We start from the raw sequence: 27,777 nt of genomic DNA, 5'->3' as shown, positions 1-27,777 counted from the left end.
TTCGCTATTTCACTATTTCACTATTTTCTTATAGCTCATTTTCCTCATTTGCAAAAGCACTTCGTTAATGCTATGTATTCTTACTACTCTCCAGGAATCAGGTATTAGCTTCACCAGACCACAAGGACATCCTTAAAGCTCAAGACTTTTCTGTCATCATCAAAGCATATGTGCTTGTGACGTCCTTAACACCGCTGAGGGCATTCATTCATTCCACTGCCACTGTCTGGCATCCACCCAAGAAGAAACACTTTTCCGTAAAGGTAAAGCATTCCATTTCCTAATTTTTCCCTCTTTCAGGCAAAGTACAGAGACAGAAAACCAGACAATATCTTTCTTCTCTTTTACCCCTTCTTTATTTGCAGTCTCCAGCTGACACATGAATATTCTCCTAATGTACAGCTTTCATTTCTCAGAATGAGTGGGGTTTGATTCATGAAGGAGGGAAGAGTTGCCCTATGCAGTGGGGGTTATGAAGGGCCCTGGGATTTGCTTGCTTCAGAGCCCATTTTTATTGGTGACGTTTGACAGCAGTTGCCAGGTTTTCTCTAAAGCACAGCAGTGGGGATGCTGTCATGCAGTAACGTCTTTTGCCCGGATATTGACAGTGTTGTAAAAAAGGAAAGTAAATATTTAAAAAGGTTTGTTTAGATTTCTTTTTTAGGTGCAGTAAAACAGAATGGAGGAGGGTTAGGGCACTTCTAAATAAGGGGAAGGAAGTATACCATGAAGAGGGTGGGCCTCCCATGGTGTCTAGGTTTTATGAAGAAGGATGTTTCACATGTACCTTAATTGGATTAACTCTGGACATCTCCAAGTGCCTGGAGAGACCCCTCTCTTTCCACGTCTAGTTTGCTCAGCAGTCCTATGGATTTCCAAACATGTCTTCCCATTCCTTTGTTCTTTCCGCAAGGAACTGTGCTTACAACACGGCAGCTCTTTGTGAAGGAACTACAGTTCTGTAGCTGCTCCTTTCTTTTTGAAGGAATAAGGTCACAAAGTAGCAGTGATTTCTTGAGGTCACATAGATCAGTTCCTGCATCAGCTGTCTGAGGATGGGTGCACTTTGCCCATGTAGCCCTCTTGGGGTAGGAGCAGGTTTTGGCTTTGGATCAGTCTAAGTGTTGTGGTGTGACTGTCAGGACTCTTGATAATGCCAGCCATTTGGTATGTTCTACAATTTTAGCGCTCTCTAAGTTAAGTGCCTAGTCTAAGCTCATTATCTAATTCTAGTTATTGGAGAAACAGACACCTCTAGAGAACAAATCATCCCACCCAATTTAGACACTAATTTTGGAATGAGATGAGTTTCCTGCTAAATGTGTCTGCTTCCTTCTATGGGCTATGACATTCTTAGAGAACATGCCAAATTCTAGATTGCCAAAATTAGGTGAGATGAACCTACTTCTTTTTCTTTCCCCCCTCAGAAGCTATGGAAACCCACGGAGATATATTATTTTGCCATCTATTTTCCTCTGTTTACATTTAGGAAGACTAATGGTCACTCACTTTCAAGCCTTGGGGTTCAGTTTTATTTTATGTTTATTAAAGCAGCACGATGTCCAGCAGCATCACTATCGCAGCTGAAGTAGGGACTACTTTAAAGGCTAGTAGTCATTAGTAATTGTGATATGGGTCTGTAAAATCATTCCCACTGAGGGAAGTCTGCTGAACGGGGCGCCAGCCACCATTTACAGAGTATTTTGGCAGCTGAAGAAGCAATAGAAATGATAGATAGAAGCAGCAGCACATTTACAGTAGTTCCAATCTGGTTACTGCTGCCGTGGTGTTAGATCTTCCGCAGCTTTAGGCAGACTTGTCAAAATGGCAAGAAATAAACAAAAAATAGGCACCACAGAAAGCACATTTGTAGTGATGCATAGATTGAAATGCAAATTAACAAAATGATGGAAAGTGGGGTGTATAAGACTGTCTCTCAGTATAAACAGTGTGCCCTAGAAAGAAGCTGGGAGGAGCCGGGGAGTCTCCAGGAGAAGTGAGATACGAATTCACGAAGTGGCCAGAGAACATTACTGAGAGAATCGTAGAGAGGCTTCTGTGCTTGGTGCAGAGGCATCAGGCAGGAGATCATCAGTCAGAAAACAATACTTGGGAGAAGGTTTGAATTCAATCATTGATATCCTTTGGGATGAGATTACATCAAGTTTCTCATAAATGTCATGGAGCTGTCACTTGTTGCCAGTGGGACGTACAATGCCAGCAGTGATCTCCTCTCTCAAAGCAGGCAGTGGAGCTACGCATATTTGTACCAGCCAAGGAACCTGGTCCAGAAAGCTCCTAAGCTTTCGGTTTCTGCCAAGTCTATTGTGTAGGAAAGAAAATTGTTTGTTACGGTGTGAAGCTCCAACCTATCAATAGCCAATAATGACAGAAAGGATCTCTAAGACCTGTTCTTCTGCTGATTGACAGAACACCCATCGCTGTCACTGGGACCTGAATATGCCTATAGAGGAGACTTTGGTCTGGAAAAATTTGCTAGTGTTTGATGTGGTTTTCCCCAAGAGCAGCTGACTGATTTTTTTTTTTTTTAAATGAACAGATGAGAATAATTTTAACCTGCTGCATTGCCATCACAGATGTGCTGCTTTCAGTAATGTTGCACAATAATTTAGAGACCTCCTCAGTGTATATAGGCCTCTGGTCAGCAAATTTTCTCATACCAGTATAATTAAACTATTATTGATGAGAAATTGATCCACAATTGTGGTTAACTTGGTTACAACGTTACTATCACAAACTCAGTATGTTAAGTTTAAAATTTGATCCCCTGTGTACAACAACCCTTTATGGTTGTTAGAAGTAACCATAATGTGGTATATATGAAGGAGAGATTTTTAAGAAGACTGGAGATGGGGTACCAGATGATATCAAATGATTAAGATAAACAGTGTAAAGAAAAACCGGAAGTTTAATGAATTAAATAATGCTGCATTCCCCACTGCTTCTTTGTTAGTAAACTATTATAAATTATTTTTACAACTCAGATTTACTTATCCTAATCATAGTGGCAAGGCTTCAGAATGACTCCTTGAATAAGCATTGGCCAAATGGCAGTTCAGGAAGAGTTCAAGCATGTTTTGCTCACCAGGTGCCAGGTTTTCTCTGGATTATACATATTTTAGTATCTCAGTTCAGAAAGCAAAGGAAGCTAAATCCTGCGCTGGCATGAGGATATTCTGTGTAGTCAAGGAGGGGCAAAAGTGCGACTCTACATTTGGGCCCTCGTTGGGAAGATGCAGGAAATATAGGGGAGAGAATGGCTTTCTGCCACACAAATGTTTTGATATGTGACTTGCGTAATAGCCTTATTTCCTTGAGGAAATTTGGAAACCCCTTATTTAGACCATCTGTGTTCTGAAAAATTAATAATAAAATAGAAGCTTTCTATTTTGCATATGGTACCAATTAAGGGATGGGTCTCTGTCAATGTATGCAACAATCCTTTCATGTTAATCGACATTGTGCAAGTGTATTGAGCAGAAGGCTGGCCCCTCAATAATTTTCTGTTTTATAGAAGCTGGTGTGCGAAACAGTCATTTATGATTAATTATCTCAAGGTTTAACACACTGTGAAGTGCTTCCTTTGCCCTGCCATTAACCTTTCCCAACCAGGTCCCAGTTCTTAATGAAGGGATGCACTTTTGTAGAATTTAGTGGTGCCACGTCCTGCGTCACCTGGGAAGGCTCTTCTGTGCTGTCAGCAGCTTTGCACGGCCCCCGTTCTGGCTCACTGTCCCTTCGCTCATCCAAAATAGACAGTCAGGTGTCTCCTGGATTTGAATTCCTTGACTGGTGTACTTGCGTAGCCCTCGATACCCTCAGTTGAAACTATGCTCTTAAGTGATTTTCCAGTTGTGCAGTGGAGTAAACATAATTTATTAAAGTAGTTTGCTGTTAAGCTTGCTGTGGTATAAGTCACTATAACTATTGCTGAAATTCTCTCTCTGTGTATTAAGCATTTGGAAACTTGAGTAAACAGAATTTTTTTTTTTATACTTAACATATACGCAAGTAAAACTGGACCCTCAATTACCCAGGAAATACATCTTTTCATATGACGTGGAGGTCTGGCTTAGAGCCGAACACTGTGAAAATTAGGTTGCAGTATTGCCCTCAAGTGGCCAGTTTTGATACTACTTCAAGTAATAGCCACAGATATTTAATGTGAAATAGAATGCAAACATACACGCAGATAAAGAGCAGAATGCTTAGAAACAGCAGAAAGGCTCAGGACTTTTTCCCTTTGTTTTATTTTTGAATTCCATATTCTTGCCCTGTCACTTTGCAGGAGCGAATACAAAAGAAAATTACCATCAACTCTTAATCAACTAGATTGCAGGGTTATTTGGGAATAAAATTAAATTTGTTCATTAGGTTCTGTAAGAACTTAGCTTATGCATTTCACTGTTCCTGCAAGTAGCCTGTGTAGATAATCAAATGCTCTAATGCTCCCCTTCCTGGGAGACTGAGCATAACATAAATGCCATCTCTGTTTTCTGCCCTCATAGCATCCAGAGCCCTATCATTTCTCTTTTCACTGATGTAAGAACGAAAGTCTGTCTAGACTGGGGGAGATCAAAGACATGCTTAGTCTGACATTCTGTTTCTGGCAACAACCAGACAAGAAAGCATCATGAAACTGTGTAACAGGACAAGCACAAAGTGGTACTCATCCTTAGGCAGACTACAGCTATTTCTGGTAACCTGCAAGGTAAGACACACAAAATTGGAAGTGGAATATATCTCTTTATGTTTAATAAGCTCCAGTGGGCTTTTACGCCATGCAATTCTCTACTAGATTTTTTAATCCATTAATGCTTTTGGTCTTCCCAATGTCTTGCGGCAATGAGACTCTACAGATCATTTATGTGTTGCCTGAGAAAGAATATTGTTTGCCTTAAAACTTCTACCTGATTACTTAATTTCATGTCCCTAATTCTTGTCTTAAAGAAGGAGTAATCCTTCCTTCTTTACCTTCTCCATGACTGAGCCAATCTGTCATGCAGTGCACAAATAAAGTTAAAATTCTTCCTGGAGTTCTTTTCTGCTCTTCTCGTTATGAACATCCCAGTTTAGCTAGTAAGAGCTCTAGACCGATTATTCTTTATAACGTGTGGATATAAGTATGTCTTTATACTGTTACCCAGGCCCTTAGCTCTCTGCTTTTCTCCTGGACCACAGATCCTCTCGCTCTGGCTGTTCAGTCCAGGCAGCTCTGTAAGCATGCCCCTCTGTGGCTCCCAACTTTCCCAGACCTATCTCCCGTTATCCTGATTCTTCTTCTCATATTTCCCTTTTTGCTTTCCAGCTTCCCTTAGTCAAGCTGATCCACTTTTGCTTCTCACAGAGAGCTGGGAAATGCTGTTAGTAAATCACCTTTACTTTTCCAATAAGAAGTCGATGCTGGGTTGGGAAACCATTCTTAGTTCAGTCTCAGTCAAAGGACCTAATTTAGTGGTTGCTGAAGCTAGTGAGTGGCTTTTGGTCTTTGGACTTAGTCTTAAGAGCAAGGATCTTTAGAGGAAACCTTTCTCAGATGGCCTTTTCTCCTCCATGTAAATAGTTATAAAAGTGTTAAGGGACAAGAGGGTTTTTTTGTCCTGAGCTATTAAATAACGTCTCTTTAAAAAATCTTACGTAAATAAAAAAATATACATAAGTGGGAAATTTACTGCATAAAATAGCTGAATAATACCATGGCTTCCCCCTTCATCAAGTGCCGCATTAGAGCTGCAGAGAAATGGCACATCGTAACAATAAATCAGGGGTGGAATAAACAGACCTACCTAAAGCTAAAACTATAGACTTATGATAAATTACTGCACTGTTTTCTCTGTGATGTATTCTGGAACCATTGTTTTGATTATGGGTACATTTTTCTCCCATTATATGTCTTACGACTTTTTCTATATACTGTAATCAGTGGAGAAGTCTGCCTGTGCCAGCAGGCAATATAGGAAATAGCTTCACTGCAAAATATGTTTTTTCTGGCCTTCTATGTGGAATCAGTCTGTATTCTTGCAGACACCTTAGATATTTAGAAACCTCCATATGTATAGTCAAAGAGATTCTTGTTTGTGTGTAAAAGAGTATTTTTGTATCTATGAACGACTACTTACACCCAAAAGTATTTGGACTTGGTGAAGAAATTTCACCAAATACAGATCTAGTAAGAAGAATGAATCTACAAAAATGAGCTGAGAGTACAGAGCCTATACTGAAGGTTATCAGAGATTGATTGAATTGATTCAAGTGAAAACACCCTCAGCTATTTTCGAGGAGAGGCAATTACCTTAAGTCTTTTGAGACCCTGCAGATCCAATTGTCAGAAAGACTGCAGCAGCTCTGACGCATAGCAGAACAATCTGGAGAGGGCACCCTTCATTACTTCAAAAAGGGTCATTTCTTGAAACCAAAGGTCATGCTTTGGTTCCTCAGACGTAAACATTACTCTCAGACATGATCCTGATAACTTTGTCTGCCATCTAGTTTTGAAGGCTACAACTAGGAACCAGCAAGGTCCTTTCAAAATCTATTCATACAAATCCTGTGAAGTATAATGCACCAAATCAAAAAATGTAAACCTCAAAATTACACTGAATTACTCAGTAGCACCAATGGCCTCTTATCTTCTATCACCTTGCCTCTTCGGTAAGTTCAGAGCTCAGCTACACCTCCAAAGGTGAGATACTGTTGCAGGAAAGAATTGACGAGTTCACATTGTTTAACTAAAACCAGGATAGAAGTGGCTAATTGATGATATGTAATTAACTTGCAACCAGTAATAATAATACACACACTATCAATTTCAGTAACAGAACAGGTAAACCGTGATACCAGACACTTCAAAAATATTAATAAACATTGTACACTTCTAAACATCTTTCTATAAATATCCCCTGAAGCTGTGGTCACACCCACCCACTCACCCACGTTTACCCAGACCCTATCTCGTAGGCAGCACGGGTTACAAACACGGTCCCACTCTCCTGGGATGCAGCTTTGCTTCCTGCATAAAGCTCTGCTTGGAGGGGTGGGGGCTCCAGCTCTGCCTGTACCCACGTAGGACCTGTGCCCATCCTTACACCCTAGTATTCCCTGCAGCCTGGGCAGAAGCTGTGATGCCAGTGGGCTGACTTCTGGCAGTGCCTGACCAGGTTTTGACCGCTGCTGTTTCCACCCCAAAGTGTCTCCCCCCACTGCAAGTTTTCTTGCTGCTTTTATATTATTTCCCAAGCTGACTCCTTCCTTGTTTCAAAAGTCACTTTGTAATTTACTGGTTACTGTTTAACCACGCTGATGGTCACCTTCCTCTTTATCATGGTAAGTTTGGGACAAACATCCTCCCAGACAGTTCTGTATATTCCAGGCACACAGGTTTTGTTCTTCTTGGGTGGGCTGTGTGAGCACTCTGGCTGTATATCTCCTACCTGTCTTCAGTGTCTCATTTAGATTCCCTGTACAGTCGCTGGAGGAACAGAGCAGTTTTAGATTGCAACTGATGTCACCATTTTGAGATGTCTACCTTAGGATGGCATAAATCATGCTCTTGAAGTGTCTGTGTTCTGCAGTGAGGTATAAAAGGAACCTAGACATTTAGCTTGTACACAGACATAAGCCATGTAGTCTTGTAGGGTGGGATTCCTCTACAGATTTTGACACCTGAGGGAATTGTCTTCACGTAAGCTGTGCCTCTGAACACCTATTACAATCAACAGAAAGCTAATCAACGCAGTGAAGGTAGGCATTTTAAGTTTGCCTTTATTGCCATTCCTAAGGAAAATCTTTCTAGTCTCGTCAGGAGGGAAGACCGTGCTAGGGCTGAGCTAGAAGGCAATCCCAGAAGGGTTGCAACAGGTTTTTTTATTACAGTAAAATTAATTTATGTCTTCTGTGGAGCGTTGGTATACAACACCCTATGCACACAGTGTCTGGCTGTGTCTGCTGCTCAACGCACTTTGAACAGGCCCCTTAAAACAAGGGGTGGAGGTAGAAGGGGCTGGGAGATGGCTGTCTAAACCAATGTATACCCTTTCACAGGGAAGTCCTCAGCTGACCATTCAGCTAGCTGCCCCAGGCTGCCCCAGCATCTCTCCTAAGAAATTCATTTGCAGAAAAATTGCCAGAGGAAAATCCTCTCAAGGGAATTACTTCAGTCACCACAGCATCAAGCTCTGTGGATGGCACACACGCTTCCACTCTCCTTAAGTGTCCGTGAGTCTGTGCATGAAGCTTGCAAATTGGAATTCCTTTGTCAATTAAATTTCATTTTTTCAGTGTGTCAGGCCTTTAACTGATGGTTCAGTGTATTTAGAGGAGCCAAAGGGATCCATGTCACTGAGATCATAAACCTTTTTTTGATGACTGCAGATTTTAAGAAGTGGATGTCAAAGCGGGTAGAGAAAAAGCATTGTAAAATTAATATTGAGTTAGCCAAATCTTTTTTTTTTTCCAATGGCTTATCCTAAAGCAAAAGTAGTTATCAGTGAGCAAAAGGTCAATGAGTTAAAATTAATCTTAAGAATATTTCTAGTTCATTCTGCCTTTAGAGAAAATGTGCACTTGATCCGTGTAATTTGACTGCATTGACACACTTTCTGAAAGGCATTGCCTAAATACGTGGAACATACCTCCAACTGTATGCATCCAGCATGTGGATGAATGCCTTCAAGCTCCTGAGAAGTCTTGCGATTCTGTACACAATGGTGTCATTGTACAAAATTTTTGTGCATGTCTGCATTAAGTTTTACACCCTACTAAAATTTAATCCCTATTCCTCTGCTTAAATTTTGCCAGCCAGAGGTCAGCTTTCTCCCAGACTAAATTCCTGTGATTGCCACTAGTTCTTCCCATTCTGTCCTCTTTTTTACTGTTCAGTGCTGCTTTTAATCAGGCTAAACCAATAATGAGATTGAATCTTGCTGGACAGGTAGTCTGTTTCCTCTGAAGGTGGGAAAACAAGCATCAGTGGTGATCATCTGAAGTAACATTCAACTCAGTGACTAATATTTTGCAGGTGAACACAGGTATTTATAGATCTTTGCTGGTCACACTCAAAAGAACCTGAGGTTGCCACAGGTTTTCACACTTTATCACCCCTAGTCCATATACTCTACTTTTTCCCCACCAGTTGCTGAGAATCCTGTAGAATCCATAGGAGTCAAACCTAACCTGAACTGGTTTAGATAGGATTTTTTTCATTAATTGGAATTCAACCTGAAGTATTCATCTCTTGTCTCTATTGGTCCTGAAACAGACTGACTAAATACTTATTTTCAGTCATTGGCTTAGAATAAACATTGTCCTAAAACCTGATATCCCCTAATGAGGACCTGTTGAGCACTGTTTCTTTTCTAGTCTGGCTAAGGAGGGCTGTAACTAAAATGCAGTTCCGTGGAGAAGCCAGTTTTATTTTAATGCCTGTTGTGTTGGAAACACTTCGCTATTATAACCAACAGCATGCTGTGAGTGCAAATAGGCCAAATCAGCCTGTCTTTCATCAATTCTGACTAGAAATATACACATTGTGTATCCTTTGTGTTGAGGTGCTTAGGGATTGATTTATGGTGAGGAGCAAATGAGCTAATGGGGCTTTTCCTGTCCTTCTTTCCCTTCCTTCCAATGATTCCCACCTCTCCTTGGAAAATTCTGCAACTCCTTATCTTCCCTGTGCAAGCAAAACAACACACCTTCTCCCTTAGCCCCTTAATATCCACTGCAGATTTAGGAAATTAGAGAGAAGGTGCAAGCCAGTGTAGCAGGAATGTGAGTGATGTACAGGATCTGGCAGAGATGCTGGGAATAGTTGTCAAAGTCAGCTGAAGAACCGCCAGGTAGTCCCACCTTGGTGAGATGAGTCTTCATTTTATTTTTTTTATTTCACATGAACAGTTTAATTAACTGGTTTTGGCCTGAACAAGGAACTGAAATGGGACAATTTCACTCAGAGATGAATCTAAATCAGAACTGATTTGAAAACTGTGCAGCTTCTTGTTCTTAATCTTTGTACTATTCTTTGGGAGAAACACAGCTTTAGTGATCTTAGACTTTGGGAAGCACAGACTCCCGCTCAGCCGGTTGTGGCAATGAAATGGAGTGTGATCTGAGGATTTGCATAATCTCTTTCTAAAGAGCAGTTCTGGGGCTCTTTTGCCCTAGAGACTCATGGAATTGCAGTACACATGGAAAACTTTCTACAGCATAAAAATACAGTGTGATGTAGTTCAAGGTTTCAACATGATGCAAGTATCCAAAGGGCAGAGTTGAGGCTATATGTGCAACCTTTACTTTGCAATTTCCTGGCAGTCAAAGGTTTAATTTTATAACTTTAGTCATATATACTGTTGTCATTTTTTTCCTACTGGTATTTCAAGTAGCTTTATCAGAAACAGGAGAAAGAGTCCCAGGCATTGCAAACCTTCAGCCCAGATCTGTGCATGGGACACGTCTTTTAGTCAGTAAAGCTTGGGAAGGGAACCACTTGTTAGAATAAAACCAGAGGTGATAAGAACAGAAAGACAGGCAACCCAACTTCCTACCCACCAGTTATTTACCAGAACAACAGAATGGAGTTACTGGAACTGAAGAGAGCAAAAAGCAAAGGAGGATCAGCATTAGCTGCATACTTGAGTATTTCCCACAGCTGGCTGTAGGCAATGATACAGTATTTTTTTTTAAAGGAAAGTGGAAAATGCTTATTACATTTAAATGCAATATGCTGCCTGAAGAAACTGAAAGCCATTCATCCATGCCAATGCAGACCAGTGTACTTGGCAGTATTCATGCTCACAAGGGGAGGCTCCAGCACTGCCTAGAAAATTCTGTGGACTAGAGTGCACAGAAGTATGTTGTAAGGAGATCTGGTGTCAGCACAGTGAATGCATCATAACGCATCACCAGTAACTAGCGGTGTACCCCAGGGGTCCCTACTGGGTCCATTCCTGTTCATCTTCATTAAATGCCTGGGTGATGGGAAAGGTGTACTCTCTAATGACACAAAACCGGGAGGAGTGGATGATACACCAGAGGGTTGTGCTGCCATTCAGAGGGACCTTGATGGGCTGGAGAAATGGGCAGATGGGAACCTCATGCAGTTCAACAAGGGACGGTGCAGTGTCCTGCACCTGGGGAGGAACAACACCATGTGCCAGTACATGCTGCGGGCTGACCAGTTAGAAAGCAGCTTTGCAGAAAAGGACCTGGGGGTCTTGATGGACACGAAGTTAACCATGAGCCAGCAACGTGCCCTTGTGACAAAGAAGGCAGATGGTATCCTGGGCTGCATTAGGAGGACTGTTGCCAGCAGATCAAGGGAGTTGATCCTTCCCCTCTATTCAGCACTGGCAAGGCCACCATTGGAGTACTGTGTCCAGTCCTGGACTCCCCAGTACAAGAGGGATGTGGAGCTACTGGAGAGAGTCAGCAAAGGGCCACTAAAATGATTAAGGGACTGGAACATCTCACATGTGAGGAAAGGCTGAGAGCGCTGGGACTGTTTAGCCTGGAGAAGAGAAGGCTCAGGGGGATCTCATCAATGTGTACAAATATCTGAATGGAGGCTGTAAAGAAGACAGAGTGAGGCTCTTTTCAGTGGTTGCCCAGTGTCAGGACAAGAGGCAATGGGCACAAACTGAAAGATAGGAGGTTCCGTCTGAACATCAGGAAACACTTTTGCTGTGAGGGTGAGTAAGCACTGGCACGGGTTGCCCAGGAAGGTTGTGGAGTTTCCATCCTTGGAGACATTCAAAAGCCGTCTGGACATATTCGTGTGTAACTGGCTCTAGGTAGCCCTGTTTGAGCAGGGGTTTGGACAAGATGACCTCTAGAGGTCTCTGCCAAACTCAACCATTCTGTGGTTCTGTGGTTCTGTGATCATGCTTTAGACCCAAAATATCACATTAAGCCTTGTTACAGACTTCTGCTAAAGACCAAGCTTTGTTAACTCATCTGCAGTGAATACTTGATCATGACTGTAGTCAAAGGCAGCTAGAGAGATGCCAACCACATCAGTCCCCAGTGGGGCTGTCTACAGAAGCCTCCATGCTTCAGTCATGTTACCCTAGTGGATCATGTAGGATAGGTGATAATAGAAAATACATAATTGCATTTCTAAGTCAATTTAGTAGAGAAATTCCTAGAAATAATCAGAATTTTTTTCTTTTCTGAATATCGATACAAAACATGTTCTGTGTATACTTTATGTGCTTTATCTCTGAAGACAGTACTTTTATACTATATAAATGTATCTGGTAATATAGTACTACCAAATTATCTAATAGTTTTACACAGTTCAGACATTAATTGGGTTCTGTGCAGTGTGGTAATGTGGTTCAAAGGCAGCTCCTTTCTTAGCACAAAGGACCCTGATGCAACAAAACCTGCCTGTGTCCCACTCTTCATTGGGGCTCTGTGTTGCTCCAGTTCTATTTTGCTGAATCACTGTCTGAAGTGATGAGACAGGTAAATTCTCATGAGTGATGAAAGAAACCAAGAGGACAGTGTTACACAGGCCAGAGAATATGCCACTGGGAGGATTCATGAGTCTAAAATCCTCAGGATGTGCAAGAGTCCAGTCAAAACACAGGCTGCGGTGGCTGATCATTTTTTGAACATCTCTTTTCTATGTTCTATTTAAAGCTTATTAACCTGGGGTAAGGACTCATAGTCAAGGTCAAGTGGGATAGCCCTTGGCACAGTATGTTAACAAGAGAAAAGGATTTTACTTTGAGAGTGCTGTTACCAACTGCTGAAGAAATAAGTGTTTGTGGTTTCTGTTGCCTAGAACCAGTTGACTGCAAAAGGTTTTATCAAAGTAAGCTTAGACTGTGAGCAGTATTTTTTAAAATCATTAATACAGAGTTCGTTTCTGATATACTTACTTGTAAAAAAGGAGTCCTTCTCTACTAGTATTCTGCATGGAGCTTTTCGTGCCTCTTTACTGTGCAAATGAATAAGAACTGAAGTTTACATTTTAAGGCAATTTTTACTTCTACCAGCCTTTTAATTTATGATCTTAAGCACTAATTTACTTTAAATGGTAAAAAATGTGTAATCTCTTTCACAGCTGCAAAGGTTTTTTGAGATATTCTTCAAAAGCAGTTCTCCCCAACAAACCTTCAACAACATGAAGGAAGCTATAAGCAAACTTCTACTTATAACTGAGGTCTTCAGTGAATCATCTGCCTCAGGACGGAATTCTTTCAATCAGTAAGTGACTTTCAATGGTCATTGCTATGCTATTGTCAAGATAGCTCCTTAGAACAGAACAAAAATTGTAGAGGATACATGACTCCTAAAATAACAAAATCCCCTCTATTTCATACTTCCTTATAGAATAAAGTGAGGATATGCTGCATTTAGGGAGTAAAACTCTTCAATATCCACAGTGTTTCTAGTTTGCGAAAAGGTTATGATGAATACCTAGGACCAGATGCTGTGTTCTGATGAAGTGTTTCAGGCACTACAAATGAGCAGAAATCACTCACAATTGGGCTAGTCCTAATATATATAAAGTTGTATTTCCCTTCAGTGAGCCCTCTGTCATATTAAATATCAAATATTTAAAGTTAGAGTAGCCCAGGCAGTTCAGAGCTGGCTGCGGCAGGCAATCTGAACAAGAGACACCGCAGAATACTTTGTGAAACGTACCTTATGAAATATACCTAGGCAGCAACAGTCACTTTTCTGTGGGTGTTAAATCACTGTAATCACTTCTATTTGAGAGTTACAGTTCTTACACATAAGTCAACATTTATTATGTAATATTTTTATTAATTAAGATTAATATTTATTCTATATATGTGATGTCACATCCCTCACATTTTTATGGTAAATAGTAAATAAGTTACTATTTATTACATTTATATGTTTTATAAAGCTATTTGAGAAGCCAGGTGTTTTAGTAGCAGTAATATAAAGCTCATTATTTGACTTATGCAAGTTGGGAGTAAAGCTTACATTGTGAGTGGAGAAGGTAGCGAGGAGGGGAGGAGTGTAACAGCGATGGAGCTATTTTGACAGTGGTCCAAACTCTAACATTTTTTTACCAATGGGATGGATATCTCTTGTTTATGTAACCCAAGACTTGCTTAGAGCTCCTGGCTCATGCCTTCAAACATTCCCATAGCTGCAGCACAATTCTTTGGCTTCAATGAGCCCAGAGAGTTTTGCCATCTATTGCCCTCCAAATGTCTTCAAAGCTTTTGCAGTGTAGTTCACCTCCCTCACTGGTTTAAAAGTCAACCATAGAAATAAATACACTTTAATATAGCACTGCTTTCATCAGCTCACAATCTGACTCTATGTTTAATGCTGCTGGCTCTTCTTAGAAATTTTATTTAGCCTGTATCGCATGCATTCTCTTGACCTCTGTGTGTAAGTTCTTGTGTATGCTCTCTGGATCTCTGTGTGTATGTCATTGTAGCATATATTTCACAACAGTACCTAACCTCACTGAATCTGATTCCTGTTATATTGTATTTCAGATGCAGACAATGTTTTCAAATGCTAACCTTTGACATTGGATTTGGCACCTCCATATACCCAGTAGTTCTTGAGGTGAGAAAATTACACAAATTATTGCTTGACCCAAAAAACTTACACCAAAAAGAACACAGCAGGAAACCCTCTCTGACAGTTGCCCTCAAACCTCTGAGAAATGTCAAAGTACATTAATACTTATTTCTGAGAGTTATACAACTCTCCAACAGTGGAGAGTTGCTGTGGGAGAAACCATTTTTTAAGGGACAGAGTTCCTGTGATGAAGTTCACTACACCATTGAAGTGTGCAAACCTTTCAGTTTTAGCATTACGGGATTATCACCTCAACTGAATATCAGCTAAACAAAATCCATGGGAAGCATTGCATGCAAGTAGTGTTAGGTATTAACTGTGCCAGAACAAAGAGAAAGGGAGGAAGTTAAAATCCCACAACTGGCTTTTAATACAAGTTAAAGCTCTCTATGAATTGCATTGTACTTCTTCAATTCATCACCTGCTTTGACCTGCACTGTGCTGCCTTCTTCCTGGATGGTCCTCAAGGCCCTCAAAACCAGAGAAATGTGACCTGGGGCATAAGCTCCCTGTGCCAGTTTTGTACCACTCCTGCCTCAGAACAGCCTGGCCAGAAGCAAAAATTGTACTGCTTTCCAGCTGCTTCTCATTACCCCTGTATATACATACGAACATGTATATACCTAGGTATATAAAGTCTTTGCCCATATTTATGATACACAAAAGGCAAAAAAATATTAGTAAATATATCCTGGGAAATTACAGGAGAACACTTTTAAAATTCATCCTCAGTTAAAATCTGTTCAAGTTTCTAGTAACAACAGTGCAGTCAATCTCTCCATCCTTCACAAATCAAAGATCCTTTAAACACAAAGGAAAAATGGACATATGAGAAAAAGTTTGCACAATTTAAAAAAATCTATAAGACAATATCCTTAATTAGTCTGACAAGACTTGTTTAGGTGGTATAAGAAATGTGACACATCATAACAATTTAATAATTGTATACCAGGCTGTAAAAAAATTCTCCCAGGAGTTGCTTAAAAAACTAAACATAAAGCATAATGTCTACCTGGCTGTATAGTAGTCTCAACCATCAGCCATAATCCATAAATGTACAGTAAATCAGTAGTGTTTAATAGTTTCTTATGAAAATACAAATGACTAAAAAATAATGTTTGATAATTACTATGACATTTGACTTTGAATAGTATCCCTTGGAAACTGTAGTATGCACACATCCCATGCAGCTTGAAGTTATAGTTGTGTTTATGCTAAAATACTAATTTATTCATATTTTATAAACATGAGTTTATTCACTGTGTTTATATATTGTAAAATTTATACCTTCATATGTAGTATCTCCTAAATACCTGAGAGAGTTGTGTTAACATATAAGCTGACATTTTATTTCTTTTATCAAATTTCAAATCAAACACAAAAAAAAGCTCTCACATGAGAATGCAATATTGTACTCTATCCGCTGGAGGTCAGCAAACATTGTGGTGTGTAGTTCTGACAGAAAATGTGGTACAGTATTTGCTATATTATAATCCTGTTTTATTAGTATTATTATGACTTTTTTTTAATAAATAGTTCCAGTTTGGTATATATGGTTATTAGAAGAATGGACTTGATATTCAAACTATAAATTCTTACATTGTCTTCCAACAGGTGCATGAAAACTTTGACTTTCAAGATGAGGATGAATCAAATATTCAGGACCAAACTTTCAAAGAATTTCTTTTTGAAGATACTTTTAAATTTCTCTTATCTAATGAATCCTCAACATCCAGTTTCGTAGAAGCTTTACAAAAAATATATGGATCAGCTGTGAGCAAGGTAGTTCATTCCACCTTTTTCTTATTATTAACTATTTGAAAATATTTCATTCTAAATTGTATGCCTTTCTGAAATTGCTGGTGCCAACTTGTGAAAGATTTATTTAATCAAAGCTATCTGTTACTGAATTCTGGGGAAGTCATTAATAAAACTGTAATTATATTGAACAATCAAATTTTCTTTGATAAAAATTCCACTCTCAAATTATGTTGTTCCCCAAAGTACAGTACTTTAAAGATATATTTAAAACTCTAATAAAGTAATTTCCCCACCATTTTTTTTAAATGGTCTTTTTTAATATACAGCTTTGTGTGTTTTCATAAACCTAGAACTGATTAACTCAAACAAGTAGATTCATGAGTATCAGAATTAAATTTTGTTTCCTACAACTTCATGTCTTATTCTGAATGCAAGATCAAATTACAATTTTTTGCATTTATAGGATCCGTATAAAGTTTGCATCACTTGTGAAATATATTTCTGACAAGCTGGGAACTCCTTTAGCAGTATTTCTCTCAGTCTGGGCACTTGTAAAGGGGCATTTCTGAGGAGCCCCCTGCTTGCAAGACTTACACGGACTACATTATCCTTGCGACTTCTGCCTCTCAGGCAGGTGTGACTAAAACAGGGTCATGGGTTCTAAATTTATGACAGGATAAAGTAGGAAGCCGCAGACATGTGCACATGTATGACACGATTACCTAAGTCTGTTTTCTGTAGGAGAACAGACCACATTTCAAATTGTCCACTTCATTGTCTATACTTTATGCAGTCTCTTCCCATGATAGTTCCTATGAGTTCTTTTCTGCACAAAGCTAATGCACAGTCTACTGTATTCTAGACTGAGAAATGGGAAGAGTTATCAAGGAGCTGGCTTCACATAACTTTGGACGAGGTTAGGGCAAGTTGAGAGCTGCTGTAACTTGTCCCTTTGATCACCAAAGGGATTGGGGTCTAATGAAAGCACATTGCTTTCCATGTGATTTCACCAGAATATGCTGCCTTTTCCTTCATAGGATGGAACTTACCACAAAGAAGAGCAATGTTTGTCTTTAGAAGAGATAAATTCAATGATTACTTTCATAAAGGAGTTGAAGAGTCTTGGACAATTTGAGCTGGTAAAATAAACAGGGTTTTGTTGTATTGGATACATATTTTGTGTAAATCCCTTAACATTTCTCCTTCGTTATCATTCTTTGCTGTCTCTGGCACATGCATTAGGCTGGATGGACAGGGAAGCAGGGAGATAGAGGTTATCTTGATTTTATTTTGGAGGATTTTTGGAATTTAAATTAAAAGAGAAAAAGAATAAAACACAGAATTTGAGTTGAGGATTCGTTGAAAAGGACAGTTAAAGCAGAATCAGAGACCAGAAAATAGAATGAAAGGAAAAGGAGGAAAATTATGTAAATGACTAGTGAGTCGGTAAGAAAATAGACTTACAATGAAACGAAGCAGCTGTGAATGGAAGAACTGGAGACAGCACCACACTGAGATCATGACCAGCGAATAAATATAGATGAAAAAGTGGCAAAAAAAGCAGGTGGAATATGTAATATGTCGTCTTCTTCACACTTCAAGTGAGTTCATTTTTGGAGAAGAAAAGAGATGAAGGAATAAGTCAGTGTCTGTGAATAGGCATGGCAGTTAATGAGGGAAATGGTGAGTATTGGGGAAATAAAAGATCTGCAACTGGATCTGTTGTTCAGAAAGTCTGCATGATATCAGGATTTCTTCTAGACCTCCTGAATGAGTATCAGGGTTGGAGACTGATGAGGCTTTCTGAAGAGGGATTGAATTGAATAGATCTGGAAGTCGAATCAGAGGCAAAGGAGTTAGACTTCCATGTCAGTACTAGTAATCCTGATTTGCACGGCCAGGCAAGACAGTCATTTTCTACACATGTGGGAAAGAGCATTAATATAAATCCATCTGTATGCTATATACACTGTCTTCCGATCATTTCTTACTTCTTTGCATTTTACGAGTATTATAACCTGTAGTCTCTAATCAGTGTCTCTCTTCTCAGCTTTTCCCTTCTGCTGCACCCAAGATTCAAACTTTACTGCGTGACCTTTATCACATGGTAGACCCAATGAGGCGGCTTGGTTCAGTCCTGACTGTGCATTGGTTGCTTTCCAGTTTACTTGAACAATTCCAGTTCATGACTAAAGAGGCACATACAAATTTTTCAGAATGGTAAGATAGCTATTATATGATATGTTCAGGAGTAGTTTCTCAAATTATATTAATTGCAGTAGCTCCAGTGAGCACCATAAAAGTTAATCCTTCAGTAGATGTAGGTGGATTTACAGCAGTTGTGATGAAGATCGATCATCCCATCATGGTGCACTGTCAGCCATTCTGCCATTAGAGTTGCAGCTAGGTTTCTACATAGGACAGTTTTGCCCATTTCTAATAGAGGACTCTGGGTTAAAAACTTAATTGAAGCTACAGTAATATTTTTTCTAAGAAATATGAAGTGAATTAGGTAGGTTGTTTCTGGGCAACTGTAAACTCAAAATTAGGAGTGCTTACCAGCGTTAAGACCATCTTTTAATTTATTCACCAATTAGAAGCAAAACTGTAAAGAAAATACAAAATTGCAGGTGAAGATTTTTCCAAAAGGGACTAATAATTTTGAGTGGCTCTAAATTTTCTGTCCAAGAAAAGACAGGTCAAAGAGCACCATACTCTGAGATCCTAATTTTGAAAAGCTGGGAAAATATTGTAATGACAAGGTTGGATCCATTGAGCTTCTGGCAAGAGATTTTAACTTTCATAGGGAGGGAGGGAGAAAGGGAGGAAGAGAGGAAGGAAGAAAAGGAGGAAAGAAAAGAGGGAGTAAGGAAGGAATGGAGGGAAGGAGAAAAGTTGTGGTATACTATATGTTTAGTATAAAATATGTAAAAAATGTGTTTTCTGTGCTCATTCTGTCCTGGCTAATGATGTTTCATACACATGTATGCCATACTTCTTTATTGACTACGGGCATATATTATTTCACAAACAAGGGCTTTGGAACAGAGGCACATTAGAAAATGTTTGTGCTCCATTCCACTGAGTCTCAAGTAAAATGTGCAAATGACATTATTTTGTACATTTTGCTTGGACAATGCCATAATGACTATATAAGGCATCTGTAAGATTTCTTAAGTTTTAATTTTGTTCCTCATTGAATTGGGCGTGGCTTTCAGCAAGTCAATATTCATCTGTATCTTTATTTGCTTAGCTACAAAGTGGAGCTTATACTTTACCACTGTGCTAGGTAACTGTTTATTAGTGTTTTGAAAATACACAGTTCCATGAACGTGCTAAGTATTATTGTTGTTACTGCAGGCCACTCCATGAAAAGTAACAGAGATGCAGCTGCTTGCATTCATGTGTAAGCCCTTGCCCTTTTGCCAAAATATTTAGGTTTGCATATCAAAGCATACCAACCTTTAGCAGCTTTCTGTTCTAATCTAAGCTGTGCCACTCACTCACTTTGAGCAAGCCCCTTGGCCTCTTTTTTTTCTTCGAGCTGAACATTATTGTATGTATATAAATATGTAGAAGTACCATGAACTTTCTCCAGGGCATAGGCCATTCTGTTCATTCACTGTATAAAAAACCATGTGTTTTGACATTGCTAAATCATAATCTTCCACTCCTATAGCTACATGCATGTGATGGTGATGCATGTGTCAGATATGCATGTAATTATACTTAATTGCAAGGGAGAAAGAGCTTAGTAGAGCTTACTCCCCAAATAACTCAGGTATGCATTTTCGTTGAGCTTTGATTAATCTTTTTTGAGATTCCCAGCTTTGATAAATTTGTATATCAGAACACTTTTCCTGAACTTCAGCGAAGGCCAGGTTGTTCGGTTGATCTATTTAACGGTTCTTATTTTTCTGACTATGCAAAATTGGTATTTCCATTTGCAAAATCCAGTGATATGCATAGCTGACTGTCCAACCAGGCAAGCATGGATACTTATGGGAAAAATAATTACTTCTGACTTAGGTCTTACACAGTTATGCTGTTCACTGATCATGAATCCATCCATAGGATGGAGACAGGATTTAAAGAAGTTTCCTGGTGTACTTCTCTTAACCCATTTCATCTACATGACTAGTATTGAAACCTTAAATGGTATTAGTGAACTCTCTGAATTCCTTCCACAGGAGAAGCAAGAAGAACTCTAGAAACTCATCTCAAACTATAATGAAATGGTTACAGCCTAGGTGAGAATGACCATCTCAGATGTATTGGTATAACATATGACAAAGTTCTTTGAAGTGATGGAGTGGTACCTACCATGTGCACTGAAATAATTTTCTGCATTTTTTGTGCACTGTTTTTCAACGCTATGCAGTTTCAACTTGTGATATGACTAAGACATATGTCATTACTGTCATTTAGAATAGGGGCTATGAAGTACTGTGGCAAGTATGTTTGGCTGTGTCAGACAGCAGAGTAGCATGGGAGAATCAGATTAGTGAGAAAAGCTAACCCTTTTGTATTTGCATAAGACAAAAGCCTAAGAAGGTCAATAAAGTTGCAAATGCTTTTATGAAATCAACTGATATATTTGGAAAAGTGTTATTAGCTTCCCATATGCAAGTCTTTTGTTAGGTCAAAATAGAAGCAGCAGCCCTCAAACTGAACTTGGGTTGAAAATAATTTATTGGAGTTTAACTTGGTCATGCTTATCACCCGGGCAGTTTGAGAAACAAACATGTTCAGACTATGAAGCAGAAGACGACAACAGCAAGGAAGTCTGGTATAAGATCACTGATCTGCAATGGGAAGAATGAGAGACAGAAGGAAGGAGGGAAGGAGAGAGACAGTTGGGATTAAGCGCCAGGAAGCCAATCCCACTCTTGAGTGTGCAATTTTGTATTTCTGTTTTGAAAATCAGCACAAGATACTTCATTCGGTGAACCAAATGCCCTCACAAAAACTCTGTGACTGAAGCCAAGCAAACACTCTACAAAACAGAGAGCTCACACTGCCAGTTAATCAAACAGAAAAAATTGCTAGTGATCATGTTTCACAAAATTACCCCTGGTGGCTCCTCATTTTCAAGAGACACCTACAAAACATCATCTAAAGAAATAAAATTCATAACTCTACTGAGTACTGAAATATGGTCTTAACATTGACTTTATGACCTATTAAAAATTGCACCATCCACAACTAACACATCCATCAGAGGCCCCAAAAGTGACCAGATTTTTTCCTTTTTGTGTTTTAATCTTATGAAAGATATTATCTATTTCTATACATCCTTCATTGCTTATGTCTCTGATTGCTTAGACCATCAGAGCTACATTACTATTGCTGCTGTCAATCCGTTGCTTTTTCATTTGCTGAATCAGAGAGATTCCTAAAAGACAGGTTCACTGTCAATAGTTTGTGATGTACACAGTAGGGATCTCTCAAAGGGTACATTCACAAGCATGCACTCCCCTAGGGTACCTAACATATAGTCATTAGTTTCACTAGAGCTAATTGCAAAGTGTGTAGGCAATGCGCACATTTGCACTTGATAGCTCCTCCTAGATACTTAGTAAATAAGGGGCCGCTCATACAGATGAAGGTCCCTTCTTGAGTAACAGCGTGTGAAGGAAAGGACTCTGCAGAGTCCAGGATCTCAGCTGCTCCCTGCCTGATGAAGAGCTTCATAACTGCATCGTTCCTCAGTCCTGCTGGCTGCAAGGAGCTTGGACAAAGGAAAACTTGATGGTGCTGATAATCAAAAAGTCCAGTCTTCAGCAGAGATAAATACAGTAATCTGAGTATCTTTCTGTAATATAATTTCTAAATATTACATTTTGATACCCTGCTGTAATTAGATAGAGTTATTATATGTCTCTTAATGTTGTCTGATGATAATAGCAATCTACAGAATTGACACATGCAGGTCATGCAGTTCCTTTGGGAGCCGGGGCCTTGCACTGGTGGTGGCTGCCACAATCCTGAGGTGTCCTCTGGCTAAACAAAAGTCTGGCATTTTATAGAGTTAAGACATCTTGTTTTCACCTTACAATAGGGTTTGGGACTGGGCAATGCAAAAAGGAACAGTGGAGAGAAAAAACGTATTTGACAGGTGTTAGCCATTACCTCCTCGGCAAGCAGAAAGAGGGGTGCAAAATGACTAATAACCTGGAAAACAAACTCTTTAATAGTTTGTTAAGTGCCTCCTTTGAAAGAGGTCATGAATGTGCATGAAATTAGGGTGGTGTCTAGACACGGCAAGCTCAAAACTACATGTCGATGCACACACAGACACACACAGATCTGCCAGCTGCTTCATTCCTTCTATGGAAAACACTGGAAGGAAAACATGTGAAAGCTTCAAGAAATGCTAATGGACCTCTGAAAAGGTTTTGTCAGCTAGAGGTCCAGTACATGGATTGGAGAGAAGCCCACTGCCTTTCTTCTACTCTGCTCCCAAAATGCTATATGAAAGAAAAAATCTGCAGAGTTAGCAATATGGGCACCACTACCATGTTAATGAATTGTTGCAATTGACTTGTCTTTTTTCACTGAGGATTTATATATATACTCTGGATGTTGATCATGTGATTTGTTTTGAATTAGCAAACAAATCAAAACACATAGATGTTCCATTATATGAATTCATGCTAATATCAGTACAGATACTCACCTTGACACAGGCCTTCATTTATATTTAATTCTTGTTGAACAAATCATAGAATCATAGAATCATAGAATCATTAAGGTTGGAAAAGACCTCTAAGATCATCAAGTCCAACCGTCAACCCAACACCACCATACTCACTAAACCATGTCCCTAAGCGCCTCATCTACACGTCTTTTAAATACTTCCAGGGATGGTGACTCCACCACTTCCCTGGGCAGCCTGTTCCAATGCTTCACCACTCTTTCAGTAAAGAAATTTTTCCTCACGTCCAATCTAAACCTCCCCTGGCGCAACTTGAGGCCATTTCCTCTCATCCTATTGCTAGTTACTTGGGAGAAGAGACCGACACCCACCTCGCTACAACCTCCTTTCAGGTAGTTGTAGAGAGCGATGAGGTCTCCCCTCAGCCTCCTCTTCTCCAGACTAAACAACCCCAGTTCCCTCAGCCACTCCTCATAAGACTTGTTCTCCAGACCCCTCACCAGCCTCGTTGCCCTTCTCTAGACACGCTCCAGCCCCTCAACGTCCTTCTTGTAGTGAGGGGCCCAAAACTGAACACAGGATTCGAGGTGCGGCCTCACCAGTGCCGAGTACAGGGGCACGATCACTTCCCTACTGCTGCTGGCCACACTATTTCTGATACAGGCCAGGATGCCATTGGCCTTCTTGGCCGCCTGGGCACACTGCCGGCTCATGTTCAGCCGGCTGTCGACCAGCACCCCCAGGTCCTTTTCCGCTGGGCAGCTTTCCAGCCACTCTTCCCCAAGCCTGTAGCGTTGCATGGGGTTGTTGTGGCCAAAGTGCAGGACCCGGCACTTGGCCTTGTTGAATCTCATACAGTTGGCCTCGGCCCATCGATCCAGTCTAACTTTAACCTCAAATATATACAAAAAAGCATCATACAAACAGTTAAGAGATATGGTTTGGGTTACTTTGTTCTTGGCTATAGTCACTCTTCCTTTTCCCAGCACTTCAACTATGTTTTGGAATTTATTTCTGGTTTTCTTTTTTCATGTTATATCCTACCATTTATTATGGAATGTGTGTTTTCTGCCACATTCATTCAAGGTAATATTGTTAATGCTGGGAACATGAATCCAGAAGGTTCATCTTTCCATGGAGAATATTAAAATACCATATGCCCTGGGTTGCCATATAGAAATTTTTGAAAAACATTCCATGGTTTCTGGTCCTTCCATTCATGTAGAAATATGTCTGCTATTGAATTGACAGGAATTCTTCTCAAGAAAATGTGAGTCCTAAGCAGAATGTTCTTTCTGACTTCAGGAAGAATCATGAAGGTAAGGGATCAGAATAAGGTATTTTATATACGGTATGTTTTTCCTATTTGTACTAATTCTGATACCATGTATGATTTAGATTACATTGTTTTGCATTCCAGCTGGAAGGTCTTGGCTTACTACATATAAAAGAACGATTTCTTCCTTATCTGTGTAAGTTGTTCTGCTGAGCCCACGAGCAGTGTTCATGAGCCTAAAGCAAAGATCTCACACTGAAAAGAATAAAAGTACACTGTATTTTTTATAATTAACACAATGAGAGTTCCTTCTCCTATAGGACTGTGAATCAGGCTTAGAGCAGAAAATTATTAATTGTTTCTGTTTATCTTTCAGCATTGCATTATTCCAGTAAGACTAAAGAAAGACCATGCAGTTATGGTAAGTCAAGGTCTTTCTAGACCACTAAGGGAGAAGAAGAGAGATTACTTGAACAAATTTCTTGGGTTTTTCTGCATAACATTTCAGTAAATGGAGTGCCTGCAGGCTGTTATGTAAAAAAAAAAAGGATTTTTAAGTAGCAAGAATGTTTATGAATCACTCAATAATTGGACTATTATGTTAAATAAGCCTCAAGCACAAAGTTAACATTGCTATGCGTGCATATCAATGTGAGTATTCCAGCACTCATTTATCCCTTGCCACACTTCACTAGACTTTTGCCCCTTATTTCTAAGAACTTTAGCATACATTTTTTCTTGTGGAATAACCTTTAAACTTGTATGGAGTTTAATCAGCCTTGTATAAGGCCAGTCTTCAGCTCAATGGTGGAATTTTGAAGAGCTGCTTAAGAGATGAAGAGTTTTTCTAAAATGTCTGCTTGTAGGAATATTTAAAGCATATTTAAAGATATGTAAAGATTTAAAGTATATTTGTCTTTGGTGGGAGCAATGCTTTCTGCTGCCTTCCTCATTGACACATTATGTGAGGGGTCGGTTTATAAACATGAAACAATTGGTCTGTGGCGGAAAGGCTTTTCTACCCATTGAGCCTTATTTCCCCTCTGTTACTGATCTCATGGTGCCTACAGGAACTCTTCTGTGTCAGTCAGAGGTCAGAAATGCTCCTGAGCTGGCTGACTGACATCAGCATTCCAATTGCATGATATTTTATTTTGAAAATACCTCAATTAATTTTATTTTGAAAATTCCTCCTTATTTTTGAGCTAGTAGTGAGATAACCTTTCTAGGTAAGGCATACAGGATCTGGAGAACTGTTTATACTCATCTGTACCTTCTGTGTGTCAATTTATAAGCCTCTATTCCCCTACAAATCTAGCCCAAATTCTGCTCTTCCAGTGGAATAACTTCCTTTACATTTTAATCCATGCAAGAGTGCACAGAAATTGCCCTGTTTTGTTTCTCAAGGCAGATATTTCAAGGTAGAAAAGGCCACATAGAACTGCTTGCATCCTTTATGACCCTTTTAAGCCATGTTTTAAGCCACAAGATTTTTCAGATATTATAGTAAAAGAGTTTCCTGGCTGGAGTATTTTCTGAAATACCCAGTTTTAAACACATACTAGAGAATATATGTGGAAAGCAAGTTTTGAATGTGTAATTATACTGTAAATCTGAATTCAATAGGTTGGATTAAAATATTTGTCATAAGTGGGTTGCCAGCAAATAATTATTCTCATGAGTCATTTGGCAAACACTACAAAATAAAGGATACATTTGAGCAAATAGGATTTGATTGTGGAGATTTCATACACAGGGAAGGAGCTGGAATTTGTTGATTTAGGAATTTTAATAAAACATTCTTCCAGCTGTACTGCAAATGACCCCATGGGTCTAGATATCTCCATGTGACTTGTTCTTATGAACAGTAAGAGTATGTCTAACTTATTTTGATTTTTATTGGCAATTACATATGTACATAAACCCTGTACACAGGCTGGTACCTAAGTAGGTTATGAATTTTGGCCCAACTCTTCTTTAAGTTTCAGTTAACCAACTGGAGACAGGATCTCCCAAACCTAATCCTTGCATTTTCAAAGGCTTACTCAGACTTTGAGTTTTGTGACTCTGACTAGAGTCATTGGGCACTGAATGATTAAAATCCCTTCAGGGTCTAAAAATTTCTCTGAAGTGCCAATACAAACTCCATTAAGACCTTGCAGCAGGATTATCAGTCAAAGAGTGACCAGGCATTAAAAATCTTGCCACTGTACATGTTATCAATCTGCCAGAAGTTGCATGTTACTTAAGAATGTTCATACATTTCACAGTTTTTTCTTTGATGCCTTCTTGGAACAGATAAAGATACCCTATCTCATATCAGGCAGATCTTCACCCGTCCACAGCTGGACTTGAATCCTCAGTTTAACCCAAAGATCAAAGAATACTACGCAGAAGTTCCATTTGATATGGTGACAGTGAAGATAGGAGCAGAACCCTCTAACTGTCAATGCCAAGTACACCTTGACGAGAAGAAAGGGCCAAGGTATGAGCGACAAAATATGACTGTAAAAACTAAAAGTGTCCTTAACTTTGGAAATACGTCAGAATATTACAGAATTGTTTTGTGTTTCCAAAAACACAGAATGCCTATAGATTAGTCACAGGAAAGTCAGAGGGAGTTCAACACTCAGAAATTTGTATTTATTTGTCAATGTCCTGAAGGCCATGGTAATATGTTCTCAAGCCGTAATTAACCCTAGCTTTACAGAGTGCATAGTGGCTAGCATCTCCCCCAGCTTCTCCAGTCACTGACAGCATCAAAGATGGGTGGGAACAGACCATCATTACACTGCACACAGTAGACAGCAAAGAATTTGAGCTTTTGTATCCAGGCCTTTATTTTGCACTGTGGCCTAAGCTACTGCCCCGCTGGCTTGGTCCCTCAGCCAGCAGTGTGCTTACATGGGTCACAGTAGGGCAGCTGGGATCAAAAGAAGAAATAAGTTCAAGTATACTCATTCAGAATGATCCATTTTTGTCAGAATTATAAGGGTTTGTCATAGAATCATAGAATCATTTAGGTTGGAAAAGACCCTTGAGATCATCAAGTCCAACCGTTAACCTAACACTGCCACCACTAAACCATGTCCCTAAGCACCACGTCTTTTAAATAGCTCCAGGGATGGTGACTCCACCACTTTCCTGGGCAGCCTGTTCCAATGCTTGACAACCCTTTTGGTGAAGAATTTTTTCCTAAGATCCAATATAAACTGCCCCTGGTGCAACTTCAGGCTGTTTCCTCTTGTCCTATCACTTGTTACTGGGGAAAAGAAACCAACACCCACCTCGCTACAACCTCCTTTCAGGTAATTGCAGAGAGTGATAAGGTCTCCCATCAGCCTCCTTTACTTGAGACTAAACAACCCTAGTTCCCTCAGCCACTCCTCATAGGCTTGTTCACCAGCTTTGTTGCTCTTCTTTGGATGTGCTCCAGCACCTCAATGTCCTTCTTGTAGTGAGGGGCCCAAAACTGAACACAGTATTTGAG

At 39.6% G+C, this 27,777-nt stretch overlaps 1 protein-coding gene across 1 annotated transcript in view; it reads left to right on the top strand.

Annotated features, from left to right (window-relative positions):
* The window catches only part of CPED1 (cadherin like and PC-esterase domain containing 1), a 156,498-nt gene that overhangs the window by 52,977 nt on the left and 75,744 nt on the right, over positions 1 to 27,777 (top strand). Inside the window, exons 7-16 of the mRNA XM_076330198.1 lie at positions 95 to 263; positions 13,085 to 13,227; positions 14,505 to 14,577; positions 16,207 to 16,374; positions 17,391 to 17,492; positions 18,404 to 18,573; positions 20,544 to 20,603; positions 24,263 to 24,330; positions 24,664 to 24,708; positions 26,586 to 26,772. Of these exons, the coding sequence (XP_076186313.1) occupies positions 95 to 263; positions 13,085 to 13,227; positions 14,505 to 14,577; positions 16,207 to 16,374; positions 17,391 to 17,492; positions 18,404 to 18,573; positions 20,544 to 20,603; positions 24,263 to 24,330; positions 24,664 to 24,708; positions 26,586 to 26,772 (1,185 nt within the window). The remainder of the gene's footprint in view (positions 1 to 94; positions 264 to 13,084; positions 13,228 to 14,504; positions 14,578 to 16,206; positions 16,375 to 17,390; positions 17,493 to 18,403; positions 18,574 to 20,543; positions 20,604 to 24,262; positions 24,331 to 24,663; positions 24,709 to 26,585; positions 26,773 to 27,777) is intronic.

Source organism: Aptenodytes patagonicus, chromosome 1, assembly GCF_965638725.1.
Source record: "Aptenodytes patagonicus chromosome 1, bAptPat1.pri.cur, whole genome shotgun sequence".
NCBI lineage: Eukaryota > Metazoa > Chordata > Aves > Sphenisciformes > Spheniscidae > Aptenodytes > Aptenodytes patagonicus.
Note: the sequence above shows the minus strand (reverse complement) of the source record. Positions and strands in the feature narration are given on the sequence as shown.